The sequence below is a fragment of the Hyperoodon ampullatus genome (genome assembly GCF_949752795.1).
Source record: "Hyperoodon ampullatus genome assembly, chromosome: 4".
NCBI lineage: Eukaryota > Metazoa > Chordata > Mammalia > Artiodactyla > Ziphiidae > Hyperoodon > Hyperoodon ampullatus.
In genome coordinates, this window is record NC_136917.1 from 66,013,409 (window position 1) to 66,028,183 (window position 14,775).

General features: G+C 40.0%; 1 protein-coding gene across 3 annotated transcripts in view; it reads left to right on the forward strand.

Moving 5' to 3' along the window:
* Window positions 1-2,870: 2,870 nt before the first annotated feature.
* Window positions 2,871-14,775, forward strand: part of FNIP1 (folliculin interacting protein 1) — a gene marked incomplete at both ends in the record, with an annotated part of 128,783 nt that continues 116,878 nt past the window's right edge. For all 3 annotated transcript variants that reach the window (XM_079702321.1, XM_079702322.1, XM_079702323.1), the window contains one exon: window positions 2,871-2,962. In XM_079702321.1, coding sequence (XP_079558447.1) covers window positions 2,871-2,962 — 92 coding nt within the window. The remainder of the gene's footprint in view (window positions 2,963-14,775) is intronic.

A 14,775-nucleotide genomic window follows, 5' to 3' on the forward strand; every position in this document is an offset into this window, starting at 1 on the left:
AGCCCCAAAGGCTGTTGGGGTTTGTGGGGAGGCTGAATCTTCTACTCCTGAGTGAAAGTGTAGGCCTTATGTCTAATTTTCTAACCCAACAGTTCCACATTCATATAACATTAATGAATAATTATTTTCTTTCTCATATTTCCTCCTTGCTCCTAAACTTAAAGAGGCTACTTTAAGACACCTCAGCTTCTCTGTGGAAAGAGGTAGTGTTAAGTAAAAGGGGAAAAAAAGATAATATACAGTTATTGGACTTGAAAATATTTTCATTTTAATCTGCATAATTAGGTATAGTTATATGTCCTCTTTTATGACAAACTTGTATCATTTCGGTGCTTAGTCTATAATTTGAGTATTACACAACAACATAAAGGAAATGTGATGAATGATAGCAAGTAAATTGTTTTTTTCTGTACCTTTCAAGTATAAGATAAAATGAGACCACAGAAAAGAAACCTTTACATGATTAGAGAACACTAATACAAAGTATCTCTTATGCAAGTCCTAATGTTCTTTCCCTATTAATATCTATAATTATCCATGAAGTAACTTTTTGCCAAGATGAAAGCACACAAGATTATTGTATTTAGAAACTTCATTCTGAGGGGACCTGGAACTACTCTTCTCTGTGCCAGCCATGGAGTGGCCATGATTCCTCCTTGTGTCTTTGGTCAAATATAGACAGGCTTGAGCCCGTTTCCACTTGCACTCATTTAGTGATACTTGCTAGTGTCAAAACAAAACTTCCCCAAATGATCGCTTCATTAATTGACTTATAGGATGTGCGTTTTCTCACTTTAAAAAATTTCAGACTTCATTTTTTGTTTACAAAATTCCATTCTGCATTCATATTTTGTGAGAAAAATATACATAGCTATTTTGCCTCATTAGAAATCTTTCAGCGTTTGGCGCCAGAGAATTATCTTAAGTTTACAGGGGATACAGTCTTGCTATTTTGACCTTGTATTGCTCAGTAATTCTGGAGCTTGGGCAATGTACGGAGCAACTCTGAATGACTCTTTTTTTTTTTTTTTTTTTTTTTTTTTTTGCTGTACGTGGGCCTCTCACTGTTGTGGCCTCTCCCGTTGCGGAGCACAGGCTCCTGACGCACAGGCTCAGCGGCCATGGCTCACGGGCCCAGCCGCTCCGCAGCATGTGGGATCCTCCCGGACCGGGGCACGAACGCATGTCCCCTGCATCAGCAGGTGGACTCTCAACCACTGCGCCACCACGGAAGCCCTCTGAATGACTCTTAACCTGAGCAGCTCAAATGTCACCTCCTCAGAGAGACCTCCCCCACTCATTTCATTGTTTCTCATTCACAACACTGGTAATTTCAAATTACCTTTTTTACTTATTTACTGTTTCCTCATATAGAAAGTTAGCCCTATCTTTTTTATTTTGGATCCCTAGTGCCTAGACCAGGGACACTTAAACATTGTGGAAGGAATAAATTAATTTCTTAATCACCTATAAATAGTGCTTTAAAAATTCTTGTAACATTGAAACTCAACAACACGTTGTTACATGACCACTGAAATTCTCCGAGATCTATACTCTTCCTATTACTTTTATTTTTTCTATATAAGAACACTTATTTTATAGCATAAACTCTAGCTGCATATCAGTGGGAGCTGGTAGCCACTTAGACAATTTGATTTGTATGCCTTATTAAGTGAAATTCTCAAAAAAGTATTTTAATCTAAGCTTCCAAACCACATACCAGTAACTTCCAGACATTCATATGTCAGAGAATTGCGTCCCATGGTACAAAATTCCTCCTGCTGGAGGGGCAGTAGGGGAACTGAAGATTTGTAAGACCAATTTGATCCAAACCCTGATAAATTTTGGTTCCCTGGGTTTAAGTAAACTGTACGGTCATTTATGAGCAATGTTTTTCTCTGGAAAGGGCTTTCCGCCTATTGAACTCATTTGTTCACAATTCCACAGTTCCTCTCTCTCTCTCTCCATACCTAGACATTGAGTGTAAATCCTGAGCCTCCTATGGCTAGCTCTTCCAAGGGGCTAATTCCCGGTGTGTCAGGGTTCGAGGCGCAAGTGGGAAACACCGAGGGCCGCTGCCCTCAGTGCCTGGCCGAGGCCGTCTCTGCCGGGAGGCATGGCTGCGGGGAGTGTCCTGGCAGATCCTCCACCAGACCCGTGAGCCAGCCCCGCTCAGTCAAGCTCTGAGCCCAAACCTCTCGCGGCCCAGCGTGGGCGGGCCTGTGGTCCGGGGCTTAAAGTCCAGCCCGTGCCGCGGCCCCACGGGTACGCTCGCGCACCTGGTCTGCTCCAGGGGCCGCCGGACTCCGCCAGGCGCGGACGGAGGCGCGAAGCCGCAGAGACTGAGGGGGGGACGGCGGGGGAGGGGCGACTGCCAGTGGGGCCCCGAACTTCTCTCTTTGTCGTGGGTGCGGGAAGCGGTAGGCTTCTACACTCCAAAGTCCCTGGCGTCGTCCCCGCGGCACCCTGCTGTAGCCTAAGGTAGCAACTAACAGCGTCACGGAGAAGGACCGTGACCGGAGCATGTTCCTCCTTCACTTCCCCAGCCACCCCAATTTCCCGCCCCTCCCCTCCGCGCATGCCCCGCCCCGTGAGCTGCCACGTGAGGACATCCACTGGCCAGCCTATGGGCGCCAGCTCCTCCCCACGGCCCCGCCTTGCACCCTGCTCCGCGCGCCGCCACGTGATGCGGCTCACAGCCAGCCAATGGACGCCGGCCTTGCTTCGCGCCCCGCCCCGCGCGCCGTGGCCGTTTGAAGTGACTAATTTCTGTCATATGACTGAGGCGCCTATGGGGGTGGCGGGGCAGCTCTAAGAGCGGGGGCCTGGCGAGTGCTCTGTGGAGCGACCCCGGCCTGGCCGTGGCCATTATGGCCCCTACGCTGTTCCAGAAGCTCTTCAGCAAGAGGAGCGGTCTGGGCGCGCCCGGTCGGGACGCGAGGGACCCGGATTGCGCGTTCAGGTAGGTCGTTGCAGGGCGAGGGGCTAGCGGCGAGGGGCGCGGAGCCGATGGCCTTGTGGGCTTCGGCTTCTAGAGGCGGTGGGGCTTTCGGTGCTTACGCTTGAGCGGCAGCGTCGCTCCGGGACCGGGATCAGGGCCGCGGTCGGGAGGGGCCGGGCAGCTGCAGACCTGCGCTGGAGGGTTTGAGCGAGGTCCTCTCTCGCCTACCCCCCTCTCCCACGGTTGCCCCTTCCCCCTCGTCCGGGTCTGTTTGTTTACGTCCTGCTCGGCAGCCACGCGCTGCTCTGCCCCTCCGGACCCAGCATCACGGCCTGAGCTTAGGGTCCACACGCCTTCCTGGCGACGCGTAGAGTTGGGCGCGGGCTGGATTGGATCTCTACCGCCGTCCTCCGGGCCGAAAAGTTCTCCCCTCCTCCCCGCGGCCAGTCGTCCTCTGGGTGCTCCATTCCAGCTTGGTTGCTGTTGTGGAGAGAGCCGCACGTTTTGGCCAACCCTCGGAGTAGAGAACGCTGGAGGAGCGTGTAGGCAAGCTGCAGTTCTTTCATATTTCTTGTAAACCTAGATTGGAGGTGTGCAGATACCGGACCCAGTGGCCTTAATGTTGCCGAAGGATAAATGTGAAACCTAGGAGGTTGTGGTTATTACTGACCAGAATGAAGCTGCGCTGAATCAAATGAAGCATGGCCGTAGAATTGACCATCCCCTTGGAACTGTTACTAAAAACGAGTTTTTAAAAATTGAGAACTATAGCAACATATTTTGTGGTATTACAGGCTTTGTTAATTTTTGGTTACTGTACCTGTTGCTAACAGAAAAACTTTTAAAAATTGTAAGACAATAGAATATAAACCTGAATTCTAGGTAAAAGTTAGTTTCGAAACTGCATTTGAAGAAGAGATTATGTCTTTCAAACAGCCTTCATACTTGTTGCCGTGTGGAAACTTGTAAATGTAACTAGGCTAAATGTCAGATATCACTCAAATCTGGTAGAATAGCATAGAGCCCAGTTGTACAGTAGTAGTAGGAAGAGATGAGTATCTGTTAAATTTTGCAATAGCCAGAGTCTGAAATGAGTGTACCACACTGGTTGAAAAGGTTTTGATAATCTTAAAATTATTCACTCTCGCTAATGCAGGTCCCATTAGTAAACATTCAGTAACTTGTGGAATTGAAGTATTAAATGGAAAGAAATTCGACTTTTAGAGGAAGAAAAATCTCAGTGGTGAACATCTTGGAACAGTACTTAGTAAAAGTTATCTAGCTTTTGGTCTTTTCTACTGGGAAATAAATGTCTTGCCATGCTTATCTAATGACTTTAAAGATTTCTTTAGTGTTTTTCTTTTGAAAAATGAAAGTGCAGTCTAGATAGTACTACATTGAGCCATCCAGTAAATCAAGGGTTAGTAGAAAGCAAGTTCAGGAGGGATATTAAAAAGGTGACATTTGAATAGGTTTTCTGTTTCTGGGTAAAGATTTACTTTGGTGTACCCAAGTTTCCAAGCATCTCAAGTTATTCTTGTGAAAAAAAGTTTATTTTTTTAAAATGTGAACTCTACTGTATGTTTGTGTAATACTACTTTAGAGTTGCCAAAGCACTTTCTCATCAGTTATCTCATGTGATGTTTCACAACAACCTTGTGAGATAGGGCAAGTAGCAGTATAGATAACTACATGATCCTTTTTATGTGTAAGCACAATAACTGCAATACAATATGGAAAAATGTGTAGAAGTGTACATGTGAGGAAATGAAAACTGGGTAATGTCACACACTTAGTAACTTGCAAATTTAGTCAACCCAATCTTTTTTTTTTTTAACACCTTCGTTGAGCTATAATTTACATACAACAAAATTGGGCCATTTGAAGTCTATAGTTATATGAATTTTGTTACATGTATACAGTTGTGTACCCACCACCCCAATGAAGTTTTAGAACACTCCATCATCCAAAAAATTCCCTCATGCCCCTTTGCTATCATTTCTTAATGCCTTCTCACCCAGGGCAATCACTGACTTGCTTTTGTCTAATGACAGAGGTTTTGACTTTTCTAGAACTTCATATAAATGTAATCATACTGTTTATATTCTTTTGTGTCTGGCTATTTTAACTCAGTGATGATTTTGAGATTCATCCATGTTGTTGTGCTTATCTGTAGTTCGTTCCATTTTTTTGCTGAATAGTGTTCCGTTGTATGGGTATACCACAGTTTATCCATTCACTGGTTGGCAGACTTTTGGGCTGTTTTCAGATTCGGGCTGTAATAACAATGCTGCTCTGAACATTTGTGAACAAATCTTTATGCAGAAATACATTTTCATTTCTCTTGGAGTGAGATTGCTGGGTCATATGCTAAGTGTATGCTTAACTTTTTAAAAAAATTGCCAAACTTTTCTAAAGTAGTTGTACCATTTGTATTCACACTAGTAGTGTATGAGGTTACAGTTGCTCCAGATTCTCTCCAAATCCAGATATTATTAGTCTGATGTTTTAAATTAAAAATTTTTTTTGTATTGTAAAAAACACCTAACATAAAATATACTATGTTAACCACATTGGAGTCTCTTTAAAAATATATTTTTATTATTTATTTATTTAAAATTTTTTTTATTGAAGTATAGTTGATTTACAATGTTGTGTTAGTTTCAGGTGTACAGCAAAGTGAATCTGTTATACATATATTAATACACATATCCACTCTTTTTTAGATTTTTTTCCCATACTAATGGGTATAGTGGTATCTTGTGTGGTTTTAATTTGCATTTCCCAAATAATAAACGGTGTTTAGCATTTTTTTATGTAACTCATGTTTTTGAGTAGACTAAAATTTAGTTTTTATTCCAGTATACCATGGTTTCCTTTCTAGTATACTTTTTTGGTTTTGTTTTGTGCTAGTCAGTGTAAGTTGTTAAATAAGGCTTGGACACAGCCATTGGCAACTAACTATAGCTCAGCCTGTAAGAGTCAGTTCCTAGAGTAAACAATATACGAGGCCCAGTAGTCATAAGCCATAATAGGGCTCTTGGGTAGGAAAGACCTGAAATAGAGAAGCCTTAGGAGCTTTTCGATATTGTTTTTCATGGTTACTCCACTGAAAAAGATGGTCAGGGATTACCCCCTTCCATTCAGTCTGAAGTCCCTTACCTTATAGGTTTCTGGTGCTTTGTCCTATCTAAGGTTCTTGAGCTGGAGATAAGTGTGTAGGGTATTACAGGGAGAATATTATTTTAATCATATATAGAACTAAAACAGTAATTTGGGAAAGACAGGGAAGATACTGCTTTATGTTTTCTCCATCAGGCCACTTTCCAGGGGAAGTAAGAATTAAGTGTAAGTCTAATAACTGCAGTACATATAAAATGATTGCTTTAAAAATAAAATTCTCTTCATCTAAAAATGATGTTAATAATGGCAACTGTGCAGGGTTGTCATGAGGTATATTAGTGAAGGTAAGACTAAACTGCGATGTGTTAATAAATAAACTAAGTCTCAAAAAAAAGTTCTTGAAAGAAGCCTAATTTGACGAAGAAGATTGTTTTAGAGTTATATATCTGTAGGACATAATTCATGTTGTGTTCAAAAAACAATTTCTGCATTTTTATTTTATTCCTAATACATGAATGTTTGCTCTTTTTGTCTGTATCAGTTAACAATCTCTTAACTGGTCTTTCTGTCATCACTCTTGCCTTTCTCCATACTATTCTCAACACTTCATCCTTTAAAAAAATGTTAATTCTGATCACGATCAGCAGGCAAAATGATATAAAATTTAAAATCTCCACAACACAGAGGTATTTTAAGGATTCAAAGAGATAAGTCATGTTGAGCAGTTAATGCAGTGCTTTAGTGCATGGCTTTCACAACCAGAAGTTGTTACTGTGATGATCTCATGCTTATGTATAAAACCATTCAGTTTAGGACCAAACTCCTTAACATCTATCCTTGACCTTTTAATTTTTTTTAATAAGGTCATTTTTTAACATAACCATTAATCTATTACTATCTCTTATATTATCTATTAATATTATATATCTAGGGACTTCCTGGTGGCGCAGTGGTTAAGAATCCACCTGCCAATGCAGGGGACACGGGTTCGATCCCTGGTCCGGGAAGATCCCACGTGCCGCGGAGCAACTAAGCCCGTGTGCCACAACTACTGAGCCCGCGTACCACAACTACTGAAGCCCACGTGCCTGGAGCCCATGCTCTGCAACAAGAGAAGCCACCACAATGAGAAGCCCGTGCACCACTACAAAGAGTAGCCCCGGCTCGCTGCAACTAGAGAAAGCCTGTGCGCAGCAATGAAGACCCAATGCAGCCAAAAAATATATATATATATCTGTATATCTATTATTAATTTATATATCTATTAATATTATCTACTACTCTATATTCAAATTTTCTCAGTTGTCTCAGGATGTCTTTTTACAGTAGGTTTGTTTGAATCAGTCTACATATTGAATTTGCTGTTATGTGTCTTAAGTAATTTTTATTCTACAACGGCCTCCCCCCCCTCCCTTTTAAAAATAGCATTTGTTGTTTTTAAACTGGGTATTTTTCCTATGAATCTTCCCACATTGTCTATTTGCCTGTTTGCTCTCTAATGGTTTCCTTTAATTCACTGGTTCCCAGCAATCTCTGTTTTAATGAAACCCTCCAGGTGATTCTGAATGCTCAAGTTTGAGAACCACTGCTATAACTTATTCTCTCTTTCCTGAAAACTGGTGGTTAGATACTTTACTAGATTCGGGTTCAGTTTTTTTTTTAATTAAAATATTCCACAGATTTTGCAGTATACTTCGTTTCCATACGTAATGTCTGGTTGTCCCTTTTTTTAGTGCTGCTAAGATTGATTAGTGGTTTCAGGTGGTATCAGCTTTATTCTTCCATTATAAAGTTCACCCTTCACTAATGGTTTTAGCATCTTTTGTTGATTATTGCCTGAATTCATTATCTTGTTAGGGGATGCAAATGGTAATATTCTGATTCTTTAATTCTTTCTGCATTTATTTCCTGGAAGAACTTTCTCTTACTACTTATTTGGTTATTTGCTACAGTGAAAGTCAACATCAAAGTTTATCACTTTTGAGAATAATTTATGATGAGTTCAATGAAGGTTTTCATTTTAATTATCATTTTTTAGTATTACCATCACCTCTTGGATTTTAATGTGTTTTAATCCATTGCAGTCAAATTGTCCCATATTTAGCCAGTGGAAAACTTTTCAAGTTGACTTCTGTGCCCTTTGACATGATCTGATCTCATTAATCTTTTTTTTTTTTTTTTTTTTTTTGTGGTACGTGGGCCTCTCACCGCTGTGGCCTCTCTCGCTGTGGAGCACAGGCTCCGGAAGCCCAGACTCAGCAGCCATGGCTCACGGGCCAAACCGCTCCGCGGCACGCGGGACCCTCCCAGACCAGGGCTCGAACCAGTGTCCCCTGCATCGGCAGGCGGACGCCCAACCACTGCGCCACCAGGGAAGCCCATGATCTCATTAATCTTTGATAACTTGTTGCTTTCTTCTGACCTTGTCTTAATCTGATCCCCTTCCTTTTCTATTATTTTATCACCTTGGATTTGTTTTAGGTTTTGGGATGTGCCATGCTGTGCTGTTCTTTGTTTTTGGCATAGTTTTATATACCTTTTTGTTTAGCTTTTTGTAGTGATCGTCTGGGCTTATCCTAATTATTCTTTCTCCAGGAAGCCATTTCTGATTTCTCCCTGAGTTTGGTTTCACTATAATTTTCTTCCATAGGTTTCTGTATTTCCTTCTGTGACATCTATCACAGCTGTCATTACTTGTCCACACTTCTCTTCTTTGCTTGCTTGAGAGCCCTCTTCAACTTCAAGGTGTATTTTGGAGTTAGAGCCTTGTAAGCCACATGATGGGTTATCTGTGGGGAACAAATGCCTAGGTTTCTGCCTGGAGCAGCTAGGTAGACGCCGTTTTCGAAGGAGAGACTATGATACTGTGGAGGCCTATCTTGAACACCTCATCAAAAGTAGCAGCTCTCTCCCCTATTCTTTGTCAGAGCACACTGTTTATATCCTTCATAGTTCTTTTTACAACTTATCATCTCTCTCCCTCAAGTTCACGTTGTGAGTCAGTGTATACAGCACAGTGCCTGAGCTTGTGCTCAGTAAATATTTGTAGAATGAATATATTAAATAATTTTAAGGGCAGAAGTTCTTTTTTGGACATTTAGTCTAGTGTTAATTGCTAATGAGATATTTATTTGTCAGTTTAATAAAGTATATCTGGAGTTCACAGTAGAGCTTGGGCCTGGAGATAATGAACTTGGCCTTAGAGTCAATGGTCAATGTTAAAACTAAGGGAATGGGTGAGATAATCTAGGAAAAGGGTGTATGTAGGTAGAGAATTGGAAAGAATAGGTTTTGTACTGAGGAAATCTAAAATTTACAGATGTGGGGGAGGAAAGTCTACAAAGAAAGAATGGCCAGAGAGATAGGGGGAAGGCCTGTGGTGTGTGGCGTTAGGAAAGCTCAGAAAGGGAAGTGTTTAAAAATGATGGAGTGATAAATTGTTTTGTATGCTGGTTGCTGACAGGTCTTATGAGATCAAAAACAGAAAAGTATAGTTGGAGTTGTCAAGTTGGACATAACTGGTGATCTTAATGGTTTTTTTTTTTTTTTTTTGAGGGGGCATGTTTGGGGGAAAGAGTGAGATGTGTATTAAATGAAAAGGGAGGAAATGGCTTCACTGCTAAAGCTTTCTATTTCTGTAGGGGTAGCAATCTGTAGTGCTGCGTTATCTTTTCACTTTCAGTATTCTGATTTTGTGTCACATTTTGAGCTTCTGAAGTTCTTAAAGGCTAGCTTCTCAATATTATCAATGTTTGTAAGAATCATACTTAAGAAGTTTTTATTTAATGTTATTTTTAAACATTTGTTCATTCACAAGTTTTTTTTAATTAAATAAAAACACCCCTTCATAAATTGTACCTTTTAATCTTATATTAGAGATAGAAATTATAACATTCTTTACAGAGAATCCTGTGAGAGCGTATCTTTCTTATTAAAGTGAGAAGCTGAGAATTTTAAGTTAATTTCATGTTAATGAAATCAATATTTGGTTCTAAGTCTAATTGTGCAATAAGAAATGCAAATATATATATATTTTAAAAACATCTTTATTGGAGTATAATTGCTTTACAATGGTGTGTTAGTTTCTGACACCAAGCTGATCTCCCTGTGCTATGCGGCTGCTTCCCACTAGCTACCTATTTTACATTTGGTAGTGTATATATGTCCATGCCACTCTCTCACTTTGTCCCAGCTTTTTATTGTTAATTTGATTTGCTTTTCCATCTCTAAGTAGTGGTATTAGATTTGTTTTTTAGAACCATGTTTATTGAAAGAAAATAGCTTAGTAAAAAATGCAGCTTTAATATTCAACTTATAAAACTTGGACCTCATTTCTTACTAATATAATAACTATTGTCTTAAATCTTGATGAGTTTAAGTTATCTTTTAGGAGAGACTTGTTTAAAAAAAAACTCCCCCATGTAAAACATAACAATCTTCTTTATTTTTTTTAATTTTAATTTTTAAATTTTTAAATTTAATTTAATTTTTTTTTTGCGGTATGCGGGCCTCTCACTGCTGTGGCCTCTCCCGTTGCGGAGCACAGGCTCCGGACACGCAGGCTCAGCAGCTGTGGCTCACGGGCCTAGCCGCTGCGCGACATGTGGGATCCTCCCAGACCGGGGCACGAACCCGTGTCCCCTGCATCGGCAGGCGGACTCTCAACCACTACGCCACCAAGGAAGCCCTATTTTTTATTTTAATTTTTATTTTTTTAACATCTTTATTGGAGTATAATTGCTTTACAATGGTGTGTTAGTTTCTGCTTTATAACAAAGTGAATCAGTTATACATATACATATATCCCCATATCTCTTCCCTCTTGCGTCTCCCTCCCTCCCACCCTCCCTATCCAACCCTTCTAACTGGTCACAAAGCACTGAGCTGATCTCCCTGTGCTATGCTATGTGACTGCTTCCCACTAGCTAGCTATTTTACATTTGGTAGTGTATATATGTCCATATATACACTACCACTCTTTCACTTTGTCCCAGCTTACCCTTCCCCCTCCCCGTGTAGAATCTTCTTTATTAAAAGGAGTCCTAAACTAGTCTTACACAATCTTATTTCTGTTCCTGGCACTACCATTCTCTTAGTCTACCAAGTTGCAAGTCAGAGAATCATCTTTTACTCTTTCCTCTAATTGCCTCATTTGGTCATTTGTTAAGTCCTATTGATTCAAATTCTGCAACATCTTAGTTCTTTTTCATTTTCCACTGCCATCATCTCATTTAGACCTTTAATGCTTTTCATAAAAATTTGCCATAACATTCCCACTTCGTGTGTGTTCCCCTCTATAGTATCCTGCTAAATTGACTTTCTTAAACTATAATTCTGATCAATTCACTCAGAAATCTCCTTTGACTCCCTGTTGCTTAATAGAGGATTGCTCTGTGCCAAGCACTGCTCTAAGTGCTCTACACATATTAATTCATTTAATTCTCACAATAGCTTTATTATAAAGTAGGTCTGATTATCCTTATTTTATAGATGAGAGAATAGAGGCACAGAGAAGTTTAGGACTTCACACATTTAGTAAGTGATATAATTAAGATATAAATTCAGACATTTGAGTTCCAGAACCTTTTTTTAAACGAAGTCCAAACTCCTCAGCTTGTCATGTCAGCCTGTTCTAGAGTTGTAGCTTACTGTAATGGACCTGGGTTCAGATCCCTGCCCCAGTGGTTCCTGTATATATAACTTTGGGAAGCAGTATCATGTCGTCATTAAAGGTGCTGTGGTGTATGCATGTCGCAGTGGGGGAGTGGATGCTGAAGAGGTCGTCCATTGTACCTACCATCTTAGAGTTGTTTTGAGGATTAAATGGCATAGTAGTCTCTCAAATGTTAAAATTCTTTCCCACACTCCCTCATCCCTCAGTTTATTCTCTCCAGTCTTCCTTCTAATTTTTTCTCTAGCTGTGGGCTCTGAATCAGACTACTTGATGTTTCTTGAGAATATTCTGGTTCATGTTTGTACACTGCTTGAAATTACATGGCTACAACACATGTTTCTTAAGGCTACAATAGAAACCATGTTTTCCCATCAAGGCAGTTATTTTCTTGGGTTATAATTGCTTCTTTATAGACCTATATACTTCACTAGACTGTAGGTTCCATAGGGCACAACCATGGTCTAACTTGTTTAGTGCTGTATTCCTGGTGTTTGACTCACAGAAGGCATTCAGTAAATATTTGATGAATGAGTGAATGAATAAAAATAGTCACTGATTGAAAAATTTTAATTCATTTAACCAAGGATGTTTCTGTTTTGGGTTGTTTGTCTAAAGTAGTTATTTCTCTGTACTTTGAGCACATTTTTCTTTGACATCAATGTTTACCAATTTTAAGGAAAATTTCATTGTTATTTTGATCTTTTTAAGATAGCGAGAATGGTCTGATTTTCCAGAAATAGGTTAGATTCTCTATTTATATCTCTTGTAACACCTCATACTTCCCCTTCCTACCATTTTTCATGTTCAGAATATGTGTGTGTGTATGTGTGTGTACACAGAGTCTTCTCTGATGTACTCAGTATATGCTGAATGGATAAAAGAATGAGTAAATGAACTCATTCTTTTATCTTTTATCCATTGAGTAATGTATTCTTTTTGGTAGTGGGAGTTTATTTGAAGAACACAAGAGGTTTTGTGGTACCATGGAATTTCTTTTCCATTTGAGCATACTAGGTCCTTAGACCTTCTGATTGTTAAGCAGGCTTTATGGGGAAATGGAGCAACAATTTAACCTGGCTCTTTGGGGACACAGTCAGAGCTCTAGGGATCTGCTTCCTTGCACTCACGTTGCCCAGTATATAGTATCCCTTGACACAACGGCATTTTATCCCAAGTCACCCCAGAGAGATTACACCCTAGTGTAATCCTAATAGAGTGGCAGAGTTGGTTTCAAGGGCATATGGGTTTCAGTTTATACTGTTATGATCCGATTTGTAGGATGCAGCTGTCAGGCTCTTTGCATCTTTTTGGCCTGCTTTCCCACCCTGTTGTGGTCTGTTATATAATTTTTAAAGTTTTCCATTTATATCAAGAAACTACAGATTGTGACGTTAATGAGAAGGTGAATGAAATCGAGCAGTGATATGATTCCCACAAATAGGGATTTTGTATTAAGTTTTTTTTTTTTTTTTTTTGCAGTATGTGGGCCTCTCACTGTTGTGGCCTTTCCCGTTGCGGAGCACAGGCTCCGGACGCGCAGGCTCAACGGCCATGGCTCACGGGCCCAGCTGCTCCACAGCATGTGGGATCTTCCCGGACTGGGGCACGAACCCGTGTCCCCTGCATTGGCAGGCGGACTCTCAACCACTGCGCCACCAGGGAAGCCCCTGTATTAAGTTTTATATTAATTTCTATTAATTCCTAATTACTTTAGAATATAAAACATATGTACTATACATTTACAGAATGCAGAAATATAATAAATATTATTTGTGAATAATCAAAGAAATACCTGAACATAGTTTAAACATTAGACAGTAAAACCCCATGTTAATGCACCGCTATGACATAAGTGGCTCCTGGACCCTTGGAACTTCTGACTGGCTAGTAGGACAAGCTTTTTACTTGTGAATCTGACTCTAAATTTATGTGTTGAATTTTTTGCCCCCAGCTCAACAACATTACGGCAGGAATTTACTTAGGGTAAGTTCCTCCAACCCAGTCCTGAACCTAGATGCAACTGCTTTTTTAATTGTTTGGTGTTTGTTTAAGTATTTGCTTTTATATTTATAAATAATATGAATAGATTGTTTTATAAAAAAATTTATTCATCTTAGACATTAATTTCTTGTATTGGTAAAGATTTAGGTCTTAAACATGCACACATATACACACACTCATGCATACCCTTCCCTTTCTTCTTCATTCTTCCAATATTACAATTTTTGGTTAGTTTAGATAATCAAAGTTAACTATATTATTGTATTATAAATGTTCACTGCTGAGCTAAATATATTTTATGTCTTATTGTTCTTTTTTTTACTTATCTCTTGGAGTTAATTGCCTTTTTTTCTTTTTCTTTTTTTGGTTTGCCCTGTTTTCTTTGAAATCTTTAGCTAAGTATTACAGCTCCATAAAATACCTCTCAAAACAACTTGTCTCTCTTAGTTAAACCTAGTCGATAATTGACTTTTTAAAAAAATATTTATTTCTTTATTTGACTGTGCCAGGTCTTAGTTGTGGTCTGTGGGGTCTTTGGGGATCTTCAGTTGTGGCATGCAGGATCCTAAGTTGTGGCATGCGGACTCTTAGTTGCGGCATGTGGGATCTAGTTCCCTGACCAGGGGTCAAACCTGGGCCCCCTGCATTGGGATTGTGGAGTCTTAACCACTGGACCACAAGGGAAGTCCCTAGATAATTGATAATTAATATTTTTTCCTCCTGGATATGTCCATCTTGGAACCATCTGCCCTTCTCTGGCTCTAGTTTGTACTGCTTGCCCTGTAGGTCTGCTCCACAGCAACATGATGAGCCTTCCTTTGCCTTCCTCCTGGAAATTCCTTTGACTTTAAAAGTTAGGATCTCCTGTAGACTGGCTTCCATGACTTCTTCGTTTTTGGATTGTTCCCTTGTTTTGGTGCTGCCTATCCCTCTTGGAGCTTCCTGAGAATGATTGTTTGAGATAAATTTTTTGAGACTTCGCACGTGTGAAAAAGTGTTTATTCTATTTTTATGTTTGGTTGGCAATCTAGTAGAT